The 27,241-nt window shown below is 43.3% G+C and overlaps 2 protein-coding genes, 1 long non-coding RNA gene and 1 pseudogene across 5 annotated transcripts; 3 read left to right on the forward strand and 1 right to left on the reverse strand.

Annotated features, from left to right (window-relative positions):
* The first annotated feature begins 37 nt into the window (after positions 1–37).
* On the forward strand, positions 38–6,156 carry TRAPPC1 (trafficking protein particle complex subunit 1). The gene is made up of 5 exons (XM_001364531.3): positions 38–282; positions 432–530; positions 903–973; positions 1,609–1,747; positions 5,775–6,156. Exons 2-5 carry the CDS (start codon positions 432–434, stop codon positions 5,901–5,903), a joined length of 438 nt encoding a protein of 145 aa, XP_001364568.1. The 5' UTR covers positions 38–282; the 3' UTR covers positions 5,904–6,156.
* Positions 6,157–6,297: 141 nt separating this feature from the next.
* Positions 6,298–15,222, forward strand: KCNAB3 (potassium voltage-gated channel subfamily A regulatory beta subunit 3). 3 transcript variants are annotated; one of them, XM_001364458.4, is made up of 14 exons: positions 6,298–7,276; positions 8,886–8,929; positions 9,036–9,073; positions 9,449–9,528; positions 10,480–10,524; positions 10,625–10,669; positions 11,234–11,277; positions 11,564–11,650; positions 12,002–12,087; positions 12,230–12,350; positions 12,538–12,632; positions 12,789–12,909; positions 13,697–13,785; positions 13,944–15,222. In XM_001364458.4, exons 1-14 carry the CDS (start codon positions 7,020–7,022, stop codon positions 14,019–14,021), a joined length of 1,230 nt encoding a protein of 409 aa, XP_001364495.1. In that variant the 5' UTR covers positions 6,298–7,019; the 3' UTR covers positions 14,022–15,222. The 3 variants fall into 3 exon arrangements, with proteins under 3 accessions (XP_001364495.1, XP_007483224.1, XP_056673535.1); XM_007483162.3 differs by having other exon boundaries at positions 11,564–12,087; XM_056817557.1 differs by lacking the exon at positions 6,298–7,276 and having other exon boundaries at positions 8,882–8,929; positions 9,339–9,528; positions 11,564–12,087.
* Positions 13,090–14,583, reverse strand: LOC130457288 (uncharacterized). Its single transcript, XR_008916477.1, has 2 exons — positions 14,477–14,583; positions 13,090–13,991 (listed from the first exon to the last, which is right to left on the reverse strand). It is a non-coding gene; the product is annotated as an uncharacterized LOC130457288 (long non-coding RNA).
* A 4,783-nt stretch (positions 15,223–20,005) lies between the features above and the next one.
* On the forward strand, positions 20,006–21,556 carry LOC100014935 (deoxyhypusine synthase-like; annotated as a pseudogene).
* The last annotated feature ends 5,685 nt before the right edge of the window (positions 21,557–27,241 follow it).

The raw sequence follows: 27,241 nt of genomic DNA on the forward strand, positions 1-27,241 counted from the left end.
GCGGGAACTTGCTGGGGGTTGGAGGAGCTGGCAGGGGGCAGCGTACGCCTTTCCAGCGCCACCGCGGATTGGCTGTGGGAGAGAGAAAAGAGCGCTAGGTACGGCGGGACCGGGAGAGGTGGAGCCATCCCGGGGGCGTAAGGATCGTCTTCGCGTCACAGCGCTTCTCAGTGCAAAAAGAATCGGGGCGCAGTAGGAACCGGAAGTGGTGGGTGACAGAGACCCTCCCCTCCCCCCCTGCGGTTCTCTGGTACGCAAGCGCAGAGCCGGGGTGCATTTCTGGTGAGTCCCGGGAACTGTGACCCGGACTGGGCGTGGGAATGGGGCAGAATGGATGTTGGGGAAATTAAGAGGTTGGAAGGAAGAGTCTTCGGGCGGGAATGGGAAGTGGGTGCTCCCCGAACTAACTCGGCTCCCCACCTCCCCAACAGATGACTGTGCATAACCTATACTTGTTTGATCGAGATGGGGTTTGCCTGCACTACAGCGAATGGCACCGCAAGAAACAGGCGGGGATCCCCAAGGAGGAGGTGACCAGCAGGAGACAGGAAGGGAGGGGATACTGCAACACAACCTGTTTTCCTGAAACCTTGCCCCATCCCTACAACACTACCCCATTCTCACTCTAGGCAGTGTGGCCTGGTGAAAAAACCCCGGGTTTGGTGTTAAAAGATGTGGGTTCTAGTTTACAGCCAACAACTCACTTTGCAATCTTGGCCTAACCATTTCCCCCATTCCCTGCCTCAATTTCCTCGTATGAGATTAATTGTTCTGGGCCTCAGTTCCCTTTGCAATAAAATGGAAATAATAACTCCACCCCCACCCCAATACGTGGTGAGGAAAGTACTTTATAAGTACTGCACAATTGTGAAATGTTTGTTATTATTCCCTGCTTTTGTCAGGAGTACAAGCTGATGTATGGAATGCTCTTCTCCATCCGATCTTTTGTCAGCAAGATGTCACCTGTGGACATGTATCCTAAGGGTGGGAATGGGGCTTGGACTTTTTTGACTCATGAAGAAAAGGATCCTGAAGAAACAGTTGGCTGACCAGAAAGTTTTAAGATAATATATCTGGGAATGGGAATAGGACTTAGTGGATGGACCCAAATGGAAAAGTGTTAGAGCTGGGAAATATCTCTTTTTTAAACCCTTATTTTGTGTCATAGTAACAACTCTGAGACAGAAGGGAAAAGAGTAAGGTCACATAGCTAGGAAGTGTCTGAGGCCAGATTTGAATCTAGAACCTTCCAACTCCAGGCCTGATGCCCTATCCATGTTAGATAAAGGATTTTTTTTCAACAACGGCAGCGTGAGTCAAATGGATGGGAGAGAAAGCAAGGTATTTCTACCCTATTCTACACAGTTCTTGCAAAAGTGAGTATTTTTTAGAAGAAAATATGGGTTCAAGTTCTGCCTCAGACACATACTAGCTTTGTGACCATGAGCAAGTATCTTAACCTCATAGTACCCAGGCAACTTTCTAAGATGATAAGTCACAAGCAAATTACAGATTTGCATCAATAGAGGAAGTTTTTACATGAGGTGTATCTATAGTAATGAAATCATAGTTCCAGACAAAATGTGTTCCTTAACATACATTCTGCAGGAAAGATGGATTCCTGGCCTTCCAGACAAGTCGCTACAAGCTCCATTACTATGAGACACCTACTGGGGTCAAGGTTGTAATGAACACAGACCTGGGTGTAGGACCCATTCGGGATGTCCTACACCATATCTACAGCGGGGTCAGTGTCATCCTCCACCTTTCTCCTGTCTACAATCTCAAGTTTCCTTTGTGACTCATGTGGCCTCAACTCAAGATTCTCCAATCTATTGGTCTTTTGTGGCATAAATATCAGGAAAGATGATCAATCCACAGAACATTTATTAAGCATTTATGACTTGCCAGGAACTGTGCACACAAAGTGCAAAGGTAAAAATGAAGTGGTCCAAGCCTTCAAAGAAAAATCTTTTTAAAAAAATCTATCTAGAGAAAGGTCTTTAGCAAGTTAGGCAGGGCATTTGTAAGGGATCTATAGGATTCTTTGGGTAGCACCAAATAGCACCGAATTAGAAAGCATAGTTGAAACAGTGGAAGGAATTCCTACATCAATGAGAGTCCAACTGCTAGAATACACTGAAATATTGAAGTATGACAGGGCTTGGTCACAGCATACTTCAAAAATAGGAGATTTTATTGGAATAGGCACTCCCCTCACAGGTTGTCACACCTTCATACCTTAGTAGATATTTTCTCATGAACTATAGCTAAAGAGTTTTCACTTAGTAGCCACACCTCTCCAAAATTAGTGAAGCTTGTTCTCAGATCTTTGCCATATAGTTCAGACTGCTAATCAAAATCTTTCCAACTTGGTAGGATCTAGCAGTGTGTGTTCTGCTGGCATAGTTTCCAAAAGTGAAGTCTCAGAAGGCTGATCACAACATATTAATTACATAGTTGCAAAAAAAAAAAAAGTTGGTCAAGGTGGAAAGTTGTTGATTGGTTGAAAAAGAACTCTTTCATTTTCATCTTTGCACTTCCACAGTCCATTTTTTATAGTAGGGACTAAAATAATGCTTTGTCAATTGATCATTTTTCCATGTTGTTGGTGCCAGATAGCATTTGTGCTGTCCTTATATTATTCCTAACCCTGACTATGACAGTCCCATCTCTCTTTCCAGTCTAAGAGTCAACAAATATTTATTAAGCTCCAGGTATTACATTAGATATTAGGTATGTAAATGTAATAATGAGTGTACCTTTATATTATACTAGGAAGATATAACCCATTCAGAGATAAGGATATATAGGACATTTACAGTGAATGGTAGGGGCAGGAATGGGCATTAACAATGGGGAGAATCAAGAAAATCCTTTTGAAGGATGAAACATTTGAGCTGAGCCTTGAAGGGAGCTGGGAGTTCCAAGAAATGGGAATGAGAAAATACACATCAGAAATAAGAGAACAGTCTTTCCAAAGGCAAGGAGATTGAATATTGTGTAAGGGGAGCAGCAAGCTGGCTAGTTTGACTAGAATATAGAACATATAAAAGTGATATGTTCTTTCCTATTAGCCAGGAAAGAGAGGCTGGAGTCACTTTGTGAAGGACTTTAAATGCTAAATAGGAGTTTGCATATAGCTTTAAGGCAGTGTGGGGACATTCAAGTTTCCAGAGCAGAGGAAGTCTGATATAATCAGACTTTAGGAATATCATTTTGGCAGCTGCATTAAGAATGAATTAGAGATTAGAGATCTTGAAGTGGGAATGACAAGTCTTGGCAACTGATTGGATATGGACAGTGTGAATGAGACTGAAGAATTGAAGCAGGCTCTTGGGTGGTAAATCTAGATGGTTGGAACAGTAGTAGTACCTTTCACAGAAATTGGGATGTTAAGAGGAAGGGCTTATTTGGATAGAAAGATCATGCATTCTGTTTTGGAAGTGTTGAAGTTGAAATGCCTATGTGATACCTAGCTGAAGATCCCCAGCAGGCAATTGGCAAATCCAGGGCTCTTTTAAATCCATTGGCTCCTTTTTTTAAACCACTTTCTAACTGCTAACCACTTCTTCATCTTGGATACTTTTTATCTCTGGTTTTCTGCCTGTCAGTCCAATGCTTTTCAGTCTCCTCTGCAAATTTAGCATCATATCCCTGCTTCCTATGAATGAGTAAACTACAGTATAATTCTTCTCAATACACTCTTGTTGATCACATCAGCTTCCTATCAAGTATCATCTCTTTACAGATGATTTCCAAATCTACATCTTTCCCACTGGGCATTTCCACCTGGCTGTTCCATTGGCATTAAATAAACTCAATATGACCAAAATGGAATTCATCTTTCCCCTGAAATCCCTAAGAATGTCATGTTGAGGTTGTCACCATTCTTCTAGTCACTAACCTTGCAACTAGATGCCAGTCTTGATTCCCATAGACATCTGAAACCCACCGTGCCCAAGACAGTTTGAAAATTGCAGTGAGGACAAATAATGGCATTAGGACAATACATTGCCTTATGACATCCCTTATGCCATTTTTTGCATATAGATCATTACTGGAAGTGTTTCGACCTACTTGCAAAGCCCCATAATGTTATATGCAGGTCTCAATTATAGAAGCTGGTGTTTGACCCTTAACATCAACTTCTGAGACTGCTATGTGCTAAGGAGCAGCTAAGAGGAGCAGTGGATAAAGTGCTGGGCCTGGAGTCAGGAAGACTCATCTTCCTGAGTTCAAATCTGGCCTCAGACACTTACCAGCTTTGTAACCCTGTGCTCACTTCACACTCAGTTTCCTCATCTATGAAATGAGCTGGAGAAGTCAATGGCAAGCCACTCTAATATCTTTACCAAGAAAACTCCAAATGGGGTCACAAAGAGTCAGATATGACTGAAAGAATGACTGAACAAAAACATATGCTAAGCACTATGCAAAGTGTTAGAAATGCAAATGTAAAAGTGAAAACAATCCTTAGAAAATAGTCTACCCTTAAGGAGACTACATTATATGAAAGGAAACAAATACTTGTAGGGCTAGCCTCTAGGAGTAAATGTAATGATAGTATTAGGAAAGGTCTCACAGAGGAGGAATAGTCTCTTGAGCAGAGAGCAGTGTATACTGTGCATGTTGTTCAGCCTAGGCAAAGGGAGATAAGAGATGGAATGTTGTGAGATAGCCTGGAGTGGCCAAGCAGCAGAGCTCATGAGGGGAAGTAATGTGGAATCAATTTGGAAAAGCAAGTCAGAATCAGACTGAATAACAGAGTTTGGTCAGAACTATGTGGAGGATGGTGTGGAGAAAGATTAAGATTTATGAGATGGTTGTTGTTTAGTTAGGGTTTTCTTAGCAAAGATATTGGAAAGGTTTGCCATTTTCTTCTCCAGTCTAATTTATAGGTGAGGAAACTGAGGCAAATAGGTTTAAGCAACTTGCCCAAAGTCTATGCTAGCCTGAGGTCAGGTTTCAATTCAGGTATTCTTGACTCTAGGGGAGCCCTTTATGCACTTCACCACTTAGCTGCCCTATTAGAAGATAAGGAGGCCAATCAAGATCCTATTAGGATAACCCAGATTCTGTCAATGAGGAAGGGCCTGAACTAGAGCTATGTAGATGGAGAGAAGAAAATGCCTTGGAGAGATGTTATGGAAGTTGGATTGGGAGAAGCATCAACTAATTGGATGTGAGAGCTTAAGGATAGTGAAGAGTAGAGGATACTTTTAAAGTTGTGAACCCAAATGACCAGTTAAATGATAGCTTTGTTCATGTGGTATTAATGATACTATATATATTGGACTCAGTGGTTCCCTGAGTCTCCCTCCCCACAGTCCTTTGGAGCTCAGTGACTGCTGTAGACCTCCATCACACACAGTTTCTCCAAGTTATTGCAGGGGCCCTGGCTTTATTGTATTTGAACTTGAGTCCAAATCCTGCCCCAAATATTTACTATGCTGTGACCTTGGCCAAGTTACTTAACCTCTATCTGCTCCAGTTTCCTCCTTTGTAAAATGGGGGTAATAATAATCACAGTGATATTGCAGGAGCAAATGAGATATTTGTAAAGTGCTTTGCAAGCCTTACAGTGCTCTATAAATGATGATTATTGTACCTGCAGTATGAGTAGTAATATTTCACTCCATTCCCCCATAATTTGGGGAGAAAAGCGAAAGAATGGGGATTTGAGGGGAGAGGCAGACCAGAGCCTTTTTCTACCCTCCCTTCCGCCCCTTGATTTGTCTCTTCCTTCCCCCCCCCCCCTTCTTCTTCCATAGCTGTACGTGGAGTTGGTGGTGAAGAATCCTCTGTGCCCGCTGGGTCAAACTGTCCAAAGTGAACTTTTTCGCAGTCGGCTTGACGCCTACGTCCGATCGCTGCCCTTCTTTTCTGCCCGGGCTGGCTGAAAATGGCATTCCCCTAGAAAGACATCTGTATTCGTTCTAGATCATCCTGTTTGCTTGTGTCACCCAAAGAGCCTTCTGTTCCGAAGAGCTTCGAAGGAACCAAGGACTGAATTCCCCACCAGATCCCTTCTGCTCTCTTTGCTTCTGATGCTCTGATCCCACCTAGTCTATACCACCCTCCCTCAATCCCTCCAGGCCCCTGTCTTGCAGTTTATTGAGAAAAGCGGAGAATAAAATTTTCACCTGTCTGATATCTCCAGGAGCGTCAGTGCTAGAGGGAGGGTGTTTTGTGAGGCTACACGGGAGAGGTGGAGGCTCTGGAGCTGGTACCAAACCACTGGTGGGTGGGTTGGTGGCAGGTCCTCAAAGGAGGAAGGACAGAGTCTCCTTTTTCCTCCTCTGTTGAGGCCGGGTCATGCAGATGAGGCTTCCACTGCCTCCTGTCTGCAGACTGAGGAGGCGGAGCTTGTGTGCAGACTGAGGAGGCGGAGCTTGTGTGCGGCCTAGGGAGGTGGAGATAAAGCTATGCAGATGAGGGGTGGGGGATATGCAGATGACCTAAGAGCAGCTGCAGGCTGGAAGCAGAACCCCTTCGGGTTGCGGTTTGGGCTGCTGCAGATACACCTCTCCCCTTCTTCCCTTCCTCCCTCCCTGGGGTTCCTTGTCCTCCGAGGACCTCCTCGGAGACTTGGAACCCCTACCCCCTGACTCCTCCTCTAGCTCTTGTGCCAGTTCTCCCACCCCAAAACAATTCTCCCCACTTCTAGCGCATCCCCACTTGTCTCCCCAATTCCCGGAACCTGCTTCCACCAACCTAACTCCTGGACCCCTCCTGTTTTCACTCTGCCCTCCATGTTCCCCTCCCTGGGTTGGCTCCAGCCATCACTCCATTTCTGGTCCTTCTGGCCTCCTCACCCCGTCCCCCAGGCTTCGCAGAACCCTGAATCTAGAGGACCTTCGCCTCCCCTGGTTTGCCCCTTCCCGGCCTGCCCTCAGCCGCGTCCTGTCATACCTCCATCCTCTCTTCTTCCATCTCGTCCCTAGTCCTTTCTGCCCTCTTCTCGGAATCACCCCCGATTCCCCGAGGATCCCATTTTTCTTCCCTCCTGAGCCGGGATGCAGGTGTCCATCGCTTGCACTGAGCAAAACCTCCGCAGCAGGAGCAGTGAGGACCGTCTGTGTGGACCCCGACCTATCCCTGGGGGCGGGAACGGCAGTGGAGTGACCAGCAGTCACGGGAACCCTTCGGGGGGAGGGGGACCCGGCCCCAAGGTCCGGGCTGTGCCAGTCGCCCGACCCCTGGGTCCCCCAGCTGTGACCCACTCTGGGCCCCTACGAGAGAGCACCGGCCGCGGCACCAGCATGAAGTACAGGTACCAGAGGAGGGGGCCAGACCCCAGCACTTCTTTTGCGGTGTCCCTTCCCCCCCCTTCGGCGACCCCTCCTCATTCACCAAGAATACCCCAAGTCCTTACTTATGTCTATCTCCATCTCTTTTTCACTTTCCCTCATCTTGACTGTCTCTTGTTCTCCATCTCCACCTCTTTTGAGAAAGTTAAGTTGTTAGGGTTCACTGTGTCCTGCCTTATAGCCTCGGGAGTTTCCCAAAAAAGGGTCCTGAGTTTGCATTCAGAGGGTGTTTAAGGTGGGTCTATTCCTACCCCCCACCCATCCCTCTTTGCTTTCTATCTATCCCATGCCTAGAATTGGCAGTGGCAGTGGGGCTCTCCTGGCTCCTGATTGTCTTAAATGAATGATGGACTTGACCCAGTTACACTGACAGTCCCCACCCCAATGACCCTGACTTCAGAGTTCTCTACTTTTTTAGGCAGATGAAATGACCCCAGACAAGGAGAGGTTAGCAAAGAACTTTAAGGTCCCCAGGGTACTAAGAGAATTTGCAGAACTGTGGGGAGAACAAAAGGGGCTTTGAAAGAGGTTGTGGGGAGGGACTGATACTGTATATAAAGTGAAGCAAAGAGCTGGGACCCCACCCCATACAACATTGGAGCTCTCCCCATCCTCCCTATCCCCTCCATCCCAGAAGAAATTGATGGGGCTTCTTAGTAAACAGCAATGTTTTGATAGTGTAAAAGGGATTGTACCCTGTCCTGGGGTGGAGTGATGAGGTTATTAATCTGGCCAGGGATTTTGTCACCTAAAGACCAGATATCTTACCCTATCTCACCCTACCCCCACCCTTTCTCATTCCCTAGAAGATAAACCATCCTGAAACTTTGGGGTAGGGGGAAGGAGGGGAGGGGGTTCAGATGTGTCTGGGAAGAAGTTTCACTAGCCAATGGGAATAGGAGAGGGGCTGGGCTTCCTTGTTACCTGTTCCTTTATTGTATCTGTCTTGATGATTTAATAAAGATTCCTTCTGATAGACAACCATCTGCCTAAGAGATTGAAGGGAATTAATAATTTATCAACCTTGTATCCCCCTATTCTGACAAGCATTTGGTGGTTGTTGGGGATGGGGAAGGTTCTCTTCTTAATTTTTCACCAATCACAACCCCAATTTACTAAACCCTTCTGGAGATAGCTCACCCTCCTCATTATTCCTTCCCCCCTCCAGATTAATTGTCCTTCTATTCCTTCTCTGACCCAAAACCCTAGCCCATGAAACTGTGACAACCTAGCACTGACCAGATCCCATACAGGGAAAACCATGAATGACTGTGAGAAGTGACCCAAGAGTTCAGAGAAACCAGGCAGCAGATTTTAATGATAACAGGGAAAACAGAAATTGCGCAGCAGGCCCCAAAGGAAGGTTCATTAATTTGTTCAACAAATATTTGAGTGTCTATAGCCTACAGACAGCACTGCATTTCCCTCAGAGATGGGTTTTGGGGGGAGGTGCTGTATGTGGGGAGAGAGTAACATGTTCAAGGAGGCAAAGTGCTTAGAGAGGTTATTATTTAGATCTCCAAGGGGAACTGAAGGTGAAAATCCTTCTACTGACTCCTTTTTATCCCACAGAAACTTGGGGAAGTCTGGTCTTCGTGTATCCTGTCTTGGTCTTGGTGAGTTGTTTAATGGGAAATGAAAGGAGGTAGAGGGTGCAAGGGTCAAGGTTTTCAGAGACCTTGTCTCTCATAGCCCCCATGTCCCTGGATTTTCTTTCTACAGGTACCTGGGTCACATTTGGGTCCCAGATCTCAGATGAGGTATAAATGTCTACATTACCAAAAATCAGATAGGAATAATGGGAGGAGTGAATAAGATGGAAGGGAAAGGGTAGGGGAAATGGAGAGATGGAATAGGATTTTGTAAGGGATAATTTTGGGGGGTGGGCCAGAGAAAGGAACATAATGGATATGGGAAATAGGGCATGGGACATGGAGGGGGGGACTAATGGAACTGAGGTTAGGAAAAGGGGAAGGTAGAAAAAATAGAGGGGGAAGAAATGGAATGGTGATATTATGGTTGAAGACCCACAGCACTTAGAAGTCTCTTGGAATCTGGAGGGCTGAGAATGGTAAGAAAACCATTGGAAAGGTGAGTAATCTTAACTCTGTCCACCTCAACATACTCATCCCTAGACAGCAGAGAATCTGATGACTGTGGCATATGAACATGGAGTGAATCTGTTTGACACAGCTGAGGTGTATGCAGCAGGAAAGTATGAACCAGGGAAAAGGGATAGGGTATGAGATAGTGGGAGGGTTGGGAGAGGAAAAGAGGGTCTCTCATTTTTGCTTCAGGGAATCCAGTAAACATTTGCCTCTCCCATCATGTTGGGCCATTGAGGGGACCCAGAGAAATCTGGATATTGAAGCACCAACATTATTCTATCTTTAACTCAAGTGGAGAATGAGCAGGAGATGTAGGCAAAATAAAAACAATTCATATTAACTGAACACCAAGTATGTGAAGGAAACACCATGGGGGCTATAAGGAAATATAACCTTGTTCTCAAGAAGCTTAGGGTATCTTTGGAGAGACAAGACTGAAAATTTAGTTAGATTTATAATCTTTCAATACCAGCAAAAGAAGGAATGTTACAAGGCAATATATTTCTAAATGACTATGAAGACAATAATTGATGTGTGGCAGAGTAAATAGAAATCTGGTCTTGGAGTTAGAGGACCCAGGTTCAAGCCTATTAATTAAGACCCTTGCTCAGCTGTGTGACTCTCATCAAAGCACATAACCACCGAGTGTTTCCTCATCTGAAAATGGGGAGAATATCTGTATTAATACATTACAGGACAGTCTTGAAGACTTGTACACCTTTAAGTTCACATGAATATAAGTTGTATATCACTGTTAAGTTCAAAGGCACATCAACTGAGATGGACCAAAAAGACTACAAAGGAAATGGAATTTGAAGAATGGGTTTGGGTAAGCCAGGCAGGGCAAAATGGAAAAAAGCAAAACAAAACTGTATTTCTGTTTCTACCAAACTAAAGAGCTACATCTCTGTGGACTAGCTTCTCTGTTCTTTTAGATAGGGTTCAGGGACTCATGAATGCTATTCATACTCTGCTAAAACAGGAAGTAAAAAAAGGTTGTGGGGGGCTGTCACTATAGGGGAAAGCCCCCTGCTCCTTTATTATTTCCCCTTTTCTAGGGCAGAACGAACACTGGGCAATATCCTTAAGAGCAAGGGTTGGAGGTGAGGCTGTGATCATGGGCAAAAGGCAGGGGATATTTGGTTGGGGGTTCCACAGTGACCTTCGTTCCTGCTGACCCTGCCCCCACTTACCTTTTTTCAGGAGATCCAGCTATATCATCACTACCAAAATCTTTTGGGGAGGACAGTGAGTATCTCCTTTCCCCATAGCCTCTACCAGGGATGACATTCTAGAGTGGGAACATGATAGTTGTCCAAATATTTGAAAGGCTGTCATGTAGAAAACTTGTTCTATTTATCCTTGGGGCGGGGGTGGGGGGGAGCAATGGGTAAAATTTGCATATATACAGAGTTCAAAATCAGGAATATCTTCCTAATAATGAGAAGTTTTTAAAAATGAAGTGAATTGCTTCTGGTGATAATGTGGTTTCCTTAAGATTTTCAAGCAGAGGCTTTTGAGGTGTAGTTTACTGAGGGCAAAGGACTATGATTTTTGTCTCTACAACCTTAGTACCTAGCACAGTGCCTGGAACATATCAGTGCTTAATAAATACTTGCTGATTGCTCAGTGTAAAAAAGATTCTTGACTCTGGAGTCATTTCCATCTCTGAAGTTTTGCAAATGTGGAAGATTCAAAGAAAGATTTTTATACCTTATATATCACTGCAGTTTTGCCCTCTGTCAAGAAATGTGGAGAAACATTAGGTTGCAATTGTTAGTTACCACCTATTTTCACCAATTTTTCTCACAGGGCAGAGACTGAGAGAGGCTTGAGCCGAAAACACATCATTGAGGGTGAGGGACTAAGAATGGGGAAGGAAGGTGGTAATTTTGGCAGTGGGGCAAGGAATCAAGAGAATGCAAGAAAGCAAACCAGAGGAGAAGGAGGATTCAGGGGCCAAGAGTTAGAAAAGCAAATTAAGAAGCTGGGATGGTGGGAGAGGGGGAAGATGGGTATCATATCAGAGGGGATGAGATAGAAACTGCTAAACTTCAAGAGGCAGAAAATTAGGGAGCTGAAACTCAGGGGTTCATATCTGAGGAGACTGGGGGCACTTATCTTTTCTTCCCCTTCCTCCAGGCTTGTGGGGTTCCTTGGAACGGCTTCAACTGGGATATGTAGACATAGTCTTCGCCAATCGCTCGGACCCCAACAGTCCCATGGAGGGTGAAAATAACCCCAAGAATGCCCAAACCCAGACAAAGATGACCATAAACCTAGGGATCACTTCCCCAACTCTAATCACTGACCCCAGAGTTTTGCAAGGACTCCATGTAACCTCATATAGAAGAAAAACCCTAACAACAGAGTGCTCCCAGTTTTCCCACCTTCCCTATCAGGGATTCCAAAAGTGGGCAAGGGAAGGGGGAGGATGGGGTGGGGTTGAGCAGAATTCAAGTGTCAACCCTTCAATCTCACATAGAGATATCTGGGTTCTTGGAGGGAAATGGCAGGAGGGAAGAGGGCTCATCCATCTGGGATCTAACTGTCAGGATTTCATCATCCTCACACATCCAGAGATTGTTCGGGCCATGACCTTTGTCATTAACCAGGGGCTGGCACTATACTGGGGGACATCACGTTGGGGGGCTACAGAAATCATGGTAAGTGCCTTCCTACTATACATTTCCTTAAAAATACTACAATCTCTAATCCTCAGAATACATGTCTAACAAGTACTTGGGTTGGAGAGAGGAGGTGGGGGAGGGAACTCTGATGCTTACTTCCTCCAAACACCCAATCCAGGAGGCCTACTCAGTAGCCCGACAATTCAACTTGATTCCCCCTGCATGTGAACAAGCGGAATACCACCTGTTTCAGAGGGATAAGGTGGAGACACAACTGCCTGAGCTCTACCACAAGATAGGTTAGAGACCACTTTCCCTGATCTGCCTGACATCTTCTCTAGCCTCAGTCTCCCCAGCCCTTTTCTCACCTTTACCATCCCTTTCTTCTACACACACACACATCTCTGGATTCCTCCTTCTTGCTCACCATTAAAATTGATCTTCACCCTGTCCCTATCCCTCCTTCCCATTTCTTCTTGCTCTCAGGTGTTGGCTCAGTGACCTGGTCCCCTTTGACCTGTGGTGTCATCACTAGCAAACATGAAGGAAGAATCCCAGAAACCTACAAGGGGACCATCAAGGTAAAGAGCTGTTAGGATTAGATCCCTGGGTACCTAAAGAGAGCAAGGATTGGGGGAGGGAGGATTCAGCTGTCTTAGCTACTTGGGAAGAAAAAGGTGGAGGAGCCTATCAGTTATTCTTGTCATCCCTCCTCCCCCATCTCCATTTCTCTTCAGGGCTACCAGTGGCTCAAGGACAAAGTACAGGGTGAAGATGGCAAGAAGCAACAGGTCAAGGTCATGGACCTGCTCCCCATTGCTCACCAAATGGGTTGCACGGTGGCTCAGCTTTCTATTGGTGAGGAAAAATTGCTGTCAGAACCCAAAACTCTATAAAAGTAGTCTCTCTCCTCCTTTAAATTCTTAACCCCTACCCTAAAATAGACTTGTGTTAGACATTTTCTTTCTCAGAATCAGAGCTAAGAGGAGAGGAGAAATAAGGACTATGAGAAGAAAAAAACAAAACAAAACACTGTCCTCTGCCTTCAAAGAGTTTTATCATAATTTATCACACGATTTTATTTTAGTTTGGGATGGGGGAAAGGAAATATATGTAAATATATGTAATTATAATGGCTAGATTTAAATAGCACTTTAAGATTTAAAAATAGCTTTACTCAAATGATCTCACTTGGTCTTCACAACAATTACTTGCCATTTTGGTCAAGCTATATTTCATTCTTTTAGGAAATTTCTGGTGTGGAAACTCACTCCCCTTATGCAGATTGGTACCTGGTCTGTAAAATTCTAACCCCAGTGAGTTGCATGAGACACTGAGAGGCAGCATTTGAAGTCTTCCTAAAGTCTAGCTAACACTATGAGCTATATCACACGCCTTTATTGGTTGATGTGTTTTGAAGGATAGGGGGCCCCAAAACTGCGATTTCAGGTGTAGGAGATTTTGAACCAGGAAACACCCCCTACCTATACACACTTGTCAATGCTCTGAAATTTATAATCTTAAAAGAACTACCCATAGAAAATGTTTATGTGCCCAAGAGAAGGCTCCACTGAAGGAGAGTCTCCAGGTCCTCACTCTTTCCCTCCTTTGGGCTTTCTTCTCTTCCCTCCTCTTTTCACCCTAGCCTGGTGTCTCCGCAGTGAGGCTGTCAGCTCTGTCCTGCTGGAAGTGTCCAACATGGAGCAGCTGATGGAAAACTTGGGAGCCCTGCAAGTGAGTGGGCGAGCGGGCGGGAAGGAGGAAGAGGTGATTAGAGTGGGAGGTGGGGACTGCGCCCTGCTCTACCAGGGCTCAATTCTTCTTTGGGGTTCCCAAGTCCCGCTCCCTTCTCCTGGTACTCCAGGCTCGAGGCGTCTTCCCCTCCTCTTCAGGTGCTGGGCCAGCTGACACCACAGAAGGTGCTGGAGATCGATGGACTCCTGGGAAACAAACCCCACTCGAAAAAATAGGCACCCTCCCGCCAGGCGCAGGCGCAGGCGCCGCCGCCTTCACAGCTAGCACTGCGATCCTCCCCGACCCGCGCCAGCGCCAGCAGAAGCGCCTACAACAGCAACAGCAGACGCAGCAGCAGCAACAGCCTCCTCCAGCTCTCGCGGCAGCCAGGGGTACCAGAAAGCGAAAGAACCAAGCTTCCCAACCTCAGGCGGGAGGCCCCCGTGACCCCGCCCTCTAAGGAGTCCCCGGATGACCCCGCCCACCAAGGAGTGCCGGCTACACGCATGATTTTATAAGCCATATCCTGCCACAGCATGGCTAGGGAAGGAAAGTAGTTCGCCACCCCTTTTCCCTCCTGCCCAGTCTTCGGCCTTCTCTTCTTAGCGTATTGCTTTTCCCGGGCATGAGCTGGGGGTGGGGGTGGGGGCGGGGGCATCTTCTCTCTTCTTCTCCCCGCCCTGTTCCTTACCCACTTTGTTCCTTGCGGTCTGTCTTCCTCCTCTCCCTCCAAAAAACCGGGCGGAGATCTGAGAGAATACACAAGTCAAAAAGAGATTGTGTGACATCATCTGAGAGAGACAGGAAGAGTTATGCCAGAGGTGCAAAAGGCAATATAAACAGGACCGATTCCAGTGATGGGAGACTAGGGAGAGGTGGACTTGACTACCAGGGCACTCAATGCGCCGGCCAGGACCCAGCACTAACACTCGAGATGCCTTGAGAGAGAGACCATGCTGAAAGTGAGTGGTGACCGTCACTTTGAGACAGGCTGTTCAATAAGCATCAGGATGACGCCAGAAGGCACTGAGAAAGCGAACCCCTTCCCACCACACACTGAACTTTGTCCACGCTGGGGATGCCGAGGATTCTCCCTTTCCTCAGATGTAAAATGATGCACAGCATACATAAGGCCTTGGTGGGACTTAGTCAGGCCCATGGACTTTACTGGTGGAGTTGTATAGTATACCAGAAATGTCAGCACCTGACAGGAAGTGGATGATGATATCACGTGGGACTCAGGTGGCAGCTGGCATGATGAACTTGGCATCCTTTAGCACCCAAACTGGGGAGTGGGGCCCTCTTAGAATGGCCCCCAGGTGATGGGTTTTGAGAAATGGAAAGTTAGCCCAGAGGAAAGCCTGCCCTTTGCCCTTGGCAGTAATCCTAAAGCAATAATAATGGGCCTTCCCAGGGAAAATAAAATCTTAGCTTCTTCTTCATGGAGTCTTTCAGGGGAAGGGGGAATATCCCAATATTCAGACACCTAGACCTGATACTCCTAGGTTCATTTTCCCAATCTGTCTTGGAGAGTTCATTAGAGATCCCCAACTGCAGTTTCCATCAAAGGTCCAGGCTGACACACAAGCTCTAGGTCTTTCCCTAGTCTCTTGTCCCTGCGTTCTTCCAACACACTAAGAAATCTGGTTCCATAGAATCATAGAATTCAGAGGTGGAAGGAAACATTTTCACTCTTCCATCTTTTTACCTCCTAAGTGACTTTTTTTTTTAACATAGTTACATCTAATGTACTTAAAGATCTCCAGGACTTCTCTTTGCTGTTTTGTTTTGGGGGTTTTTTTTCTGCCTCCTTTCCTTAAGGTTTTCAAAGTGTTTCACATACATTGTTTTATTTTATCTACTTACCAACATAGTGAGGTTAGTGAGGATAAGGAAACAGGGCAAGAGAGATTAAAGTAGTTTACTCATGGTCACAAAATAAGTAGCAGTAGCAGGATTCAAATCCAGCTCTATTCTTGATACTTGAGTCCCAATGCTTTTTTTTTTTCACTATACTCCATTGCTTCTCATTGGCCCCTCTAATTATAGATATTCTCCAAGGCTCAGGCTTAAGGACTCTGTTCTTTAAGCCCTACATTCTCTCTCTCAGATGCCATGAAATTATTATAAAACTTGAATCTTGAAAGGGACATTAGATATGATCTAGACCATTATGTGCCCTCTTTATTTTGGAAATGAGGAACTGAGGCCCTAAGATTCTTGCATTCCAAGATACTGCCCACAAGTATTCATTCCCTCTTTGGAGTTAGAGGGCCTGTATTTGAATAGTGGCTCAATTGTCCCATGACCTTGAGTAATCTATATCTCTCAGCCTCAGTTTACTTATCTACATAATGAGATAATTCGATTTGATAATCTCCAAGCACCCTTCTACAAGTTCCAAATCCTCTGATCCCATCCTGTGCCATGATTCTGGGCAAGATACTTTATCTTCCTCATCTATAAAATTAGCAGTCCCAACCTTACCTTTGAGCTTTAAATACAGTAATAATTAGAGTTTTAAGCCCCTCCTCCTCTGTATGACTCAGTTTCCCTATTTCTTATGATGGAGTTGGACTCAATCTCAAAGCATCCTTCCAGCTTCGGATCCTATAGCCCTCTTAATATTGTTAAACCTGAAGCAGCCTGGGTGGGAATGTGGGGAAATACTGGTAGGCTGAAAAATGTCCAGTAACTAGGAAAGTGAAAAACCTCAAATTCATGATAGATGAGGGTTAGTTGAAGGAACCAAGTCCATTTAACCTAGAGAGAAGATGTGGATGAAGGGTGGCATAGCTGTCTTCAAGTTATTTGAAGGACTGTTTCACAGATGAGGGATAGTAGACTTGTTCTGCTTGGTCCCACAAGACAGAAGTAGGAGAAAGGGGTGGAAGTTACAAACACCCAAATTTAGGCTTGATACAGGGGAAAAACTTTCTAACAACTAGAATTAACTAAAAATGATTATCTTAGAAAGTAGTGGGGTTCCTGACACTGGAGGTCCGTGTCATGGAGGAAATTCTTATTCAGTTATAGGTTATGATATATAGCTTCCAAGAACCCTTCTAACTAAATTTCTGAAGCACAAAAAGATGAAAAGGACTTATTTAAGCTCATACAGGAAATAAGGACAAAATCAGGATTTTAATTTGTCTTTTAATACCAAATTCAAAGCTATTTCCACTATCCCATATTTGAAATCTATACCTCCTGTTTACCCAGCTATATCATGTTAGGATGAACTAACCGATACTCAAATCTGAGCATCTAGGCAAGGAGGACACAGGATGAAGAGTATAAAACCATGCAGAAGTAGAATAAATATATTCAGAGAGATGGTCCCCAAAAGATAGTAGAAAATAAAATAAGTAGAAAACTGAATTCCAGTATGGATGCAGAAATCCATAAAGAAATTGAGACAAGGGAAGAACCAACAAATGAGGCTGGTGGATAAAAGAAGACAGTTCCATGGAATTATAAATGGATAAAGATTGGCTTAAGTCCCTCAGGAGCATCAGATCACTAGGGATGTGAAATGGGAATAAGATCAGAATGTCATCTCCACTTTCCCTCCAGCCCTACTCTCCCACCAGACTGTTCCCTACCCCCACCCCATCACTATCACCACCAGTTTCCCTCACTAAATCTGGAAGAGGTACACCTAAACCTTCACCTAGAAGAAAAAAAGTAATTGCTTGGCCAAGCTCGTAGCAGGCTCATTCAAACAAAAAAAAAATTAACTGACATTCTAGCCCTTGATTATTCCTACCTTCCATTTTCTAGTCACCTCAGGCCATTTGCTGTGAGAACACAAAGCACAACCAGAGGCTTATTTCTAACTTAATATCCCAGAACTTGCCTATGTGAATGAGTATTGTTCCATTCAAAACTGTTCTGTTGAGAAGCTGTGCATATTTATTTCAATTGTGCAGCCATTGCTCAGGGCATTCCTGGAATGCTTTTTACTTTACCTTATTACTCCTATGAATAATAAAGTTCAATATCAGACATACATTTCCCATTTCCACCCCCCATCCCAAGCAAACAACATTTCCTGACTTGATGATCCCACACTTTTCTTGACTTTAATTGATGGTTTGACATTTCCAAATTTTTAATTCAGGGGAAAATATTTGCTACCACTAAGGTTAGTCACAATGATATTAAAGATTCTTAAGGCAATCACTAAATCTGAAAAAGACAATAGAGTTCACTTAATTCATTTTAATGATCAGGAAACCAAGTTGCAGACAAATCAATTCTAGGAATGACTTGAACAACTAGAATAAATATGGTTTTCTAAGATGACAGCTTTGAAGGGGTCAGTACTTATTTGCATGTGCAAGTTGTGGTTTGTCTAAAAAATGTTTCATTTCCACCTCACATAAGAAATAATCCCTGCTCTTTTGGAGTTAACAGGTTAGTTGGGATTTACATATATGTTTGGGGCACAGCAGTAATGGTGGCAATGTGCTGCCTTCCTGAATAAGGAAGACAGAAGATGACTGGAAGTCATTGTATGATTATCTATCAAGGGACTGTAATATCTGAATGACCCTCCTCGTGCTCCCTTTCCCCCCTCCCCCCCAGGTTTCTTTCTTGGATACACATGTTGCCTCAGTTCTTCAATGAGAAACTTGGGGACAGGCCTCCAAAAGATGGCAGTGTTCTGCCTGGCCTTTACTAGACAGAACTAAGGCTTAGCTTAGAGATGTTACAGAACATTGCTCAAAGTATCAAAACTTTAACATCTACTTAGGCTCTTCTGTGGTCACAACCCAGGACCACTACTACTTACAAGACTGATATGTTCAACATACTGTGACATCAAGATTTATTGAAAATGGCAGGAATTGAAATAAAATGGCAATGTTCTCCTGCAAGGAGTCCTTCACCTCTCATCATTTTCCAAAACCTACCCATAGACTTACTCCCATGACTTCAGGTTTGCCCATCATAAGCACCCATAGATGATAGAGGGAATAAGGTGGAGGGGTACATCCAGAATACAGAATGATAGGATTTGAGAGCTGGAAGGGATTCCAGAAGCCATCTAGTCCAACTCATCTACCAAAGGAATGTCCACTATGATACACCTGACAAGTGTCTGCTTAAATATTGCCAAGGACAGGGAACTCATCACCTCTCTAGGCTACCTGTTCCACTTTGGGGTATTCTAATTGTCAGAAAGTTTTTCCTAACACTAAGCCTAAATTGACCTCTTGGAAACTCTTGGTTCTACCCTCTGAAGACAAATGAAGGAATTCTAATTGTCCTTCTACATGTCAGTCCTTCAAATACTAGAGGGGAGCTATCATGACACCCTGAGGCTTTTTTTCTCTGGGCTAAATGTGCCCACATTGTTCAACTAATCATCATAGATTATGGGTTCAAGGCATTTCACTATGCCAAGTACCCTCCCATAGCATACTCCAATTTATCAATGTCTTTTTTTTTTTAACCTTACCTTCTGTTTTAGAATCAATATAAGTATTGGTTCCAAGGCAAAAGAATAGCAAGAGCCAGACTTGCCCAGGGTCACACAGCTAGGAAGTGTCACATTTGAACCCACAATCTCCTGTCTCTAGGCCTGGTTCTCTATCCACTGAGATAACTGTCCCAATATCTTTCTTAAACTGTGGTGGCCAGAACTGAATGCAATATATTCCAGATGAAGGCAGAGTATACTCTGGAATTCCATAATCCTGGAATCTATCCCCTTTTGATAGCATCCAGATCACCTTAGCTTTTTTTGGCTCCTCTATCACATTATTGAATCAGACTGAGTTTTCAGTCAATGAAAACTCCTAGATCTTTTCCAGAACAAATGCTTTTTATGCAAGCCTCCACATCTTATACTCATGTCATTGTTTTTTTGATATATTAAATGCAACATTTACATTTATCCCAATTGAGTTTCATTTTACTAGATTTAGCACAGTGCTTTTGCCTGTCAAGATTCTTTTGGATCCTTACTCCGCCATTCAGTATTTTAGCTCTCCTTGACAGCTTGATATTATTTGCAATTGACAAGTATATCCTCTATAACTTTAAGAAAGTCTTTGATAGACCCTGGGCAAGTCACTTGATCCCCATTGCCTAGCCCTTACCATTCTTCTGCCTTGGAGCCAATACACAGTATTGACTCCAAGACGGAAGGTAAGGGTTTAAAAAAAAAAAAAAGAAAGTCTTTGATAAAAATCTTATGGAAGGGGAGGAACTAAGCATTTATATAGCACCTACTATGTGCCAGGCACCACTGTGCTAGATCTTTTTACAAACACTGTTTTTGGTCCTTTACCTTCTCTGTTCCCTGGTCTTACTTCCTCTGCTAGCTGGGGAAAGGATGAGGCTGCTGGGATCACACTGAGCCCCCATGATCTGAGTTCAGACCCAGTGGCCTGACCCAGACCTCAGACACATGTGCATGCCAGCACACACACACACACACACACACACACACACACACACACACACACTCACGACCACTCCTGGGAATTGTGGCTTCTATCCTTAGGCACAGTTCTGCCCACTGAAGCCATCCAGGTCCAGGGCTACGACTTCAACCACAGCCTGGATTATGGTATTCTCCTGCGTGCCATGGGCACTACAGGCTTCTAAGTCACTAGCTTCAGATAAGTAGTGCACCAGGTCAGTGCCATGATTGAGAAGAAGCTGGAGAGGGGAGGTGGAGGAGGAGAACCACATGGACCTAAATCCAAGCCCTCAATGAGTCGCTGCACTATATTCTTCGGCTACACATCAAATCTAATCAGCTCTGGTGTCAGAGAGACTGTATGTTACCTGGTGCAGCACAACATGATGGATGTTCTGGTGACAACTGCAGGTGGTATGGAGGAGGATCTGGTCAAAAACTTTGCATCTACATATCTGGGAGAATTTAGCCTGAATTGGAAGGACCTGAGACAAAATAGCATCAACAGGTTGAGAAACCTACTTGACCCAATGACAATTATTGCAAGTTTGAGAACTGGCTGATGCTGATTTTGAATCAGATGGTTCTGGAGCAAAATACAGAGGGAGTGAAATGGACTCCATCGAAGATGATTGCTCGACTGAGTAAAGAACTCAACAACCTGGAGTCTGTGTATTACTGGGCACAGAAGAACAATATCCCAGTGCTAAGCCCAGCTCTGACAGATGGCTCTCTTGGTGATATAATATTCTTCCACTCATTTAAGAACCTTGGGCTGGTGCTGGAAATCATGGAGGACTTACGACTAACTCATCAATGCCAAGTGAACAGGCATGATCATTCTCAGAGGAGACCCAGTGAAACACCATATTGCCAAGGCCAACCTCAGGAGGAATGGAGAGGATTATGCTGTTTATATCAATGTGGTCCAGGAATTTGATGGCTCAGGCTCAGGTGCAAGGCCAGATGAAGCTGTGTCCTGGGGCAAAATCAGAATGGACGCAAGGCAGTCAAGGTCTTCTATGCTGATGCTTCTCTTGTCTTCCCTCTGCTTGTGGCAGAGACTTTTACCCAGAAAACTGGGGCCTTCACTCCTGGGAAAAACAATGACTGAGCAGCTGGTCCCAATAGAGACCTGGAAGCTGGGTTCCTTACCCTTGACCCCTCCTATTTATTGTCTCTAAATTACTTCCCAGGCATCCCCAACATTCATGGTGCCCTGGCCAAGATCAGCAAATACCCAGGCCTGGGATGAAGGTCCCTTTATGTGGCAGGTAATGGTATTGGCCCTAAGACCAATAAACTTCATGCATCTTATACAAAAACAAAAAGAAATACTGTCTTATTTGATCTTCACAACAGCCCTGTCAAGACCTATTTCCATATTATTGATATTTACACTAGGGTGATCATTTAGAGTCTGAGGGACTTATGAGAAAGAACACTATCCATATTCAGAGGAAGAATTGTGGAAATAGAAACACAGAAGAAAAACAACTGCTTGATCACATGGGTTGATGGGAATATGACTAAACAATCACCCTAGTGTAGTTATCAATAAAATAGAAATAGTTTGTGATCAATGACACATGTAAAACCCAGTGGAATTGCTCGTTGGCTACAGGAGGGGCGTGGGAGGAGGGAAGAACATGAATCTTGTAACCATGGAAAAATATCTAAATTAATTAATTAAATAAAAATTTTTAAAAAATGAAATTCATTAGCAACCTCTAACATAGAGATACAGATCCTAGGAGTAAGCCACTGGAAACCTCCTTTCACATTAAAATTAAGACATTAACAACTACTCTGAGATCATCCCAATGCTGAATCCATCTACCATATTGTCATCTAGTCTACATCTCTCCATCATTTCCAAAAAAAAATTTGAGACATTGTGAAAAGTTGGCTCAAATTACATAAACTATGTGCTGTTCCTCCCTCCTCTAATTGTTTAATGATCTGTCCAAAAAAGAAATGGAATTAGTCTGGTATAACCTGTTCCTAAAGAAGTCATACTGGTTCTTTGTAATCAGTTTCTTCTATTCCAATTACCAATCATCTCTTTAAAGGATTCATTCTAGAATTTTCATGGATTCCAACTCAAATGTAATGATCTCTAGTTTGCAGACTGTTCTCTTCCTTTCTTTGGGGAAAAATTAGTAATATTTGCCCTTCTTCAGTCTTGTGGTTCACATCTCCTATTTTCTATGATCTTTCAAATACCAGTGGCATCCAGCAATCACATCTACTAGTTCTTTTAGGACCCAAGGATATAAGTTTATTTGGGACAAGGGACTTGAATTTATCAAGGATAGCTAGGTGCTCTCTATTCACTAATCTTAGATATTAACTCATCAATCATTTCCCCCTTTTATTTCCTGTGTAAAGGTTATCTTCCTTTCAGAAGAAAACAGAAACAAACTAAGAAATGATCAGTCCTGTCTTCTCTCTTTTGTTGGTATTCCTCTTCCTATTCTTTCCAAGAAGAGGTCTTACTCCTTCTCTGAACCTTTAAAAAAATCCCAATCTGAGGTGTCTCAAAAGTCTTAGTGCAGCTTTTTTTAAAAACCCTTACCTTCCATTTTAGAATCACCAACGTAGAAAAGAGGTAAGGACTAGGTAATGGACTGGGGGGAGGGGTGGTGGTGGTGGTGAGGGGGGGAGGTCAAGTGACTTGTCAAGGGTCACACAGCTAGGAAGTGTCTGAGACCATATTTGAGTCTAGGATCTCCCACCTCTAGGCCTGGCTCTCAATCTACTGAGCCACCTAGCTGCCCACTTAGTGCAGATTTAAACTCTATTGCACTAAGACTTTTGATTTTTGTTTTATTGTTTCTTGATGTCTCATGAAGTCATTAGATTCTATTTGCCCAATTCTAAATGTTAAAGAATGAGTTTGTTCCATTACAGTTTGATCCTCCTTTTCCATTTGGTCCATTCTACTTTTCATGGAACTCTTTTCTTCATGGGATTTTTTGCCTCTTTTCCCACTAGGTCAATTCTGTTTTTTAAGCTGTTCTTTTCTTTTTGCATTACTTTAATTTCTTTTTCCCATTTTTTGACTTGTCTTATTTGATTTTTTTAATTCCTTTTTGAGTTCTTCCAGTTGTTAGGACCAATTTCCATTTTTCTTTGAAGTTTAGCATGTAGTTGCTTGGATCTCATTTTCCCCTATTTACTTAACTGTGCTTCACTCTTTGTCACCATAGAAATTTTATAGGGTGCTTCTTTTGCTGTTTGTTCATTTTCCTAGCCTTTTTTTGCCTGTGGATTGGGAATTCTGAAAGCTAATAATTCTGTCTTCTCTGCTGCTTGCTTGCAGGGCTCAGTACTGTGAGGTATTTTGCTCTGGGGCTAGATCTTCACCATAGTGCAGACTTGAAAGGGCCAACTGCTATGGACTTCAGGGCCTTACTGTAGGTTGGTGCCAGGGCCTGGATTTTCAAGGGGAGGTGAGTCTGGGGTGCTCTGTTTTTAGTGTAGCCTGGGTTGAAGGATCCCAAATTTGGTCTATGTCCAGGTTCAGAACATGGTGTTTTTTGTTTTTTTTTTATAAATATTTCAGTTTATTTAAATTGTTAAGTAGAATATGAAACCGAATCTGTAGCTAGTGCTGTACCAGAGGATGGGCAAATGGGTCAGTGTTTGATGAAAACAGCATCTACACAGGAGCCCAATAGACTGACAGAAAAGGGGCCAAGCCCTCTAATATTAAGCAAATAAAAGCTCATGTTTTAAACAAAGATTATACAAAAATTGATTTATACTCCATTTTCCCTTTTTCGATATTTGGAAAGTGCAGATTTAACAAAAGGTAGCCACATCCTGCCTATTTACAATGCCGATTATAATTATTATGCAAACAATGAAACTGTCAGTCTATCACCCAAAATCCCAGTGTTTTATTTCTCAACCTTAAGTCACCCAATTAAGTAGGTTTAACCAAGTGAAGGTGGGAAGGTGAGGGGTGGTCAGCCAGCACTCCTCTGTGTATAATTTTTGCTTCCAGTTCCCCCTTACCCAGAGAAAATTGACTCTTTCTGCCTACCTTTCAAGTTGTATTTCATAGGAGAGCCCCCTCACTCCATCTTGCTGTTGTTTTTTTATTCCTTCCTGTCTTTAAAAGGCACTTTTTAAAGGTTGTTTAGAAGGATTATCAGAGGAGTTTCAGTTTTCCACTGCTTCTAAGTCTTTTTCTTGGCTCTGCCCCCTCCACTAAGACCTTTGGGACATTTTTTTTTAAGCTATTAGAGTTTTAAATTGCACTAAGACCATTGAAGTTTTTGGCTTACTTTGGCAGGCTTTACACATTCTGAGTTTTCATACTCCTGATACTATTTTAATAGGACTGTGCCACATTGATATTTATTCTTTTTTTATACGATCTAACTTCCATCTTCTCTCTATAGAAAACCAAAAGAGTAGTGAAAGAAAAGTCCTCTTCCCTTTATTTGCCAACTGACAAGATCCTCAATGGAAGCTGCCAATTGTAGTATTGGTGGCCTTTTCTTTAGCTCTAGTCCCCATTCTCCAGGGACTGGGTCACCTCTCCATATTTGTCTCTGACAGCCACAGTTTTGGACCCACACAATCTTAGATCATGACAATTAACAGTTATATACATCAGGCCCCACTGCTCCATTTGCCTTCATTGACCAGAATGTAACAATCAGCAATTCCAGCTCTAAAGCAGCCCCTAATCACCATAGTGATAAAAAAAAAATCCAAAACCTGCACACCAATATATAAATCTTATAATTTCTTCTTTCCCACCATGTGATCTCCTTGCCCATTTCAGAACCATGCACTCCAAGATGCCCAATGATAAAACATTTCTAAACTTACCTATCTTCTCTTCCTTCCACCTCATTCTCTTATTTATCATTAATTTTGGGCCCAGAAGTAAATAATAATTGGATGATAAGAGGGTATGGCCTAAGTACGGATCATACACACACCTATGAGATGTCTTCATGGAATAAGAAGTATCAGTGGTAATCTAAAGCAGCTTGTTTGTTTTAAGTTGTTAAATTGAAGCAGCCCAATATAGGAGAAATAACACTGGATCTGGAAACAGAATACTTGGTTTGAAATCTGGTTTGTTGTTTAACTTTGAAGTAGTCATTAATCTCTCCTGGCCCCAGTTTCAGGCTAAATATGAATCAGTTAAAAACCCTAAGACAAAGTTAAGATGCCCAGAAGAGAATAAGGCATGGTGGTTCAAGAATAGACCTTTGAGATAGGAAAACCTGGGTTCAAGACCTGCCTCAGACATTTATTTTGAGCAAGCCATCTAACTGTTTAGTTCTTCCAGGCAATTCTCTAAGACTAATTTACAGAACAGTTGCTATGACAGAAGAAATGTTTTCAATAGGACTTCTGACACTTATGGAATCACAAGTCTAAACTAAGAATAAATATTCAGAGGGCAGTCAGGTGGCTCAGTGGATTGAGAGCCAGATCTAGAGTGGGGAGGTCTCAGGTTCAAATCTAGTCCCAGGTACTTCCTAGCTGTGTGACTGTGGGCAAGTCTACCATATTGATTCTAAGACAGAAGATAATGGTTTTTAAAAATACTGAGATGAGGTGATAGTCCCACCACATTCTTCCTTGGCAAGATCATTTTTTAAAATATTGGCACTGTTTTAGGAAAGATGTTGAGAAAACAAGGAGATAAAAAGAAGGTTCTTGAGAGCAGTGGAACCTAGGGGTAAGAGACTGCTAAGGAGTAAGAGGCAGCTAAAGTTAAAGCCTTGGGTGTGGCTCCCCTCCATACCAAATTTGATGGTAGGGCCCCAGTGGGGAATGTAGGCCAAGAGAGCCATGTCCTGTTTACCTGTGGGGGAAGCTAGACCCCTGAGTCATACATTATTCTGGGCTATGCTAGTATGAAGGATGGCACGTGGGTGTATAAGGCTGGCTACTCAGGAAGGGATTCATTTCTGGCATTCCTGAGGCCATGGTTCTGGAATCTGGGTCCATACTTGTACTTCAACCCTCCTATGGCTGGGATGAGAACTGGAATCTGGGCATACTGGAGAGAAAGACAATTTTTGTGACAATGACAAGGGAGTAGTATTGTGGTATGGAGAAGAGTCAAGCTAAAGATTGGGTCTAAGATTAAAATAAAAGGATATAGAAATTTCATCAATGTCCTGATGAAAATTGAGTGTTTAGGGAGTCATACCAAGGTAGGGGGAGGCAAAAAAGAGGATGAACAGCACCATCTTGCTTTGAGTGGTCATGAGAACATATATGTACAAGGACAGTAAAGAAGTTTATGGGTTTGGGAAGGCAGTAAGTTAGGAATTCAGTGCCAGAGAACACCACATGAGCTGAGTGAGAATAGTGAGATTTGTTTACTAGGTCTGGGGACTAACAAGGCAAAAAACTAACAAAAGCTACATTAAAAAAGGCATAGTATCCTGGGCTACGAAAATGAAAGTCTTTCTAAGGCTGTGCTCTGGCCAGGCCATATCTAGAGTACCATATTACTACAGGAACTATATTTTAAGATGGACATTGACAAGCCAGCGTCCAGAGGAGGGCAAACAACACGCTGAAGGAACTGGGGCAATTTAACTTAGAGAAAATATTGGGTAGGATACTTCTCTAAAAAGTATTTGAAGAGCTATAATGTGGAAGATGTGATGCACTGGTTTTGGAGAGCAGAATTAAGGGTCCATGTAAGGAAAAATGTTCCTCCCATTCTCATTGATTGTCCCCAATACTCTGGTTTTCTTTAAATCCCCACTAAAATTCCACCTTTTAGAGGAAACTTCCTAAACCCTCTTAATTCCATTGCCTTACCTCTCTTTATTATTTCCTATTTATCTGGAGTCTAGCTTGCTTTGTATATATTTGTTTGCAAGTCATCTCTCCCTTTAGATTGAAAGTTCCCTGAGGGCAGTAACTTGTCTTTTGCCTCTTTTTGTATTCCCCTTGTTTAGCACAGTGTGTGGCACATAGTATGCACTTAATGTTTATTGATTGAATTAGAGCTCTCCAAAAGCGGAA

The sequence above is a fragment of the Monodelphis domestica genome, chromosome 2 (genome assembly GCF_027887165.1).
Source record: "Monodelphis domestica isolate mMonDom1 chromosome 2, mMonDom1.pri, whole genome shotgun sequence".
Classification (NCBI taxonomy): domain Eukaryota; kingdom Metazoa; phylum Chordata; class Mammalia; order Didelphimorphia; family Didelphidae; genus Monodelphis; species Monodelphis domestica.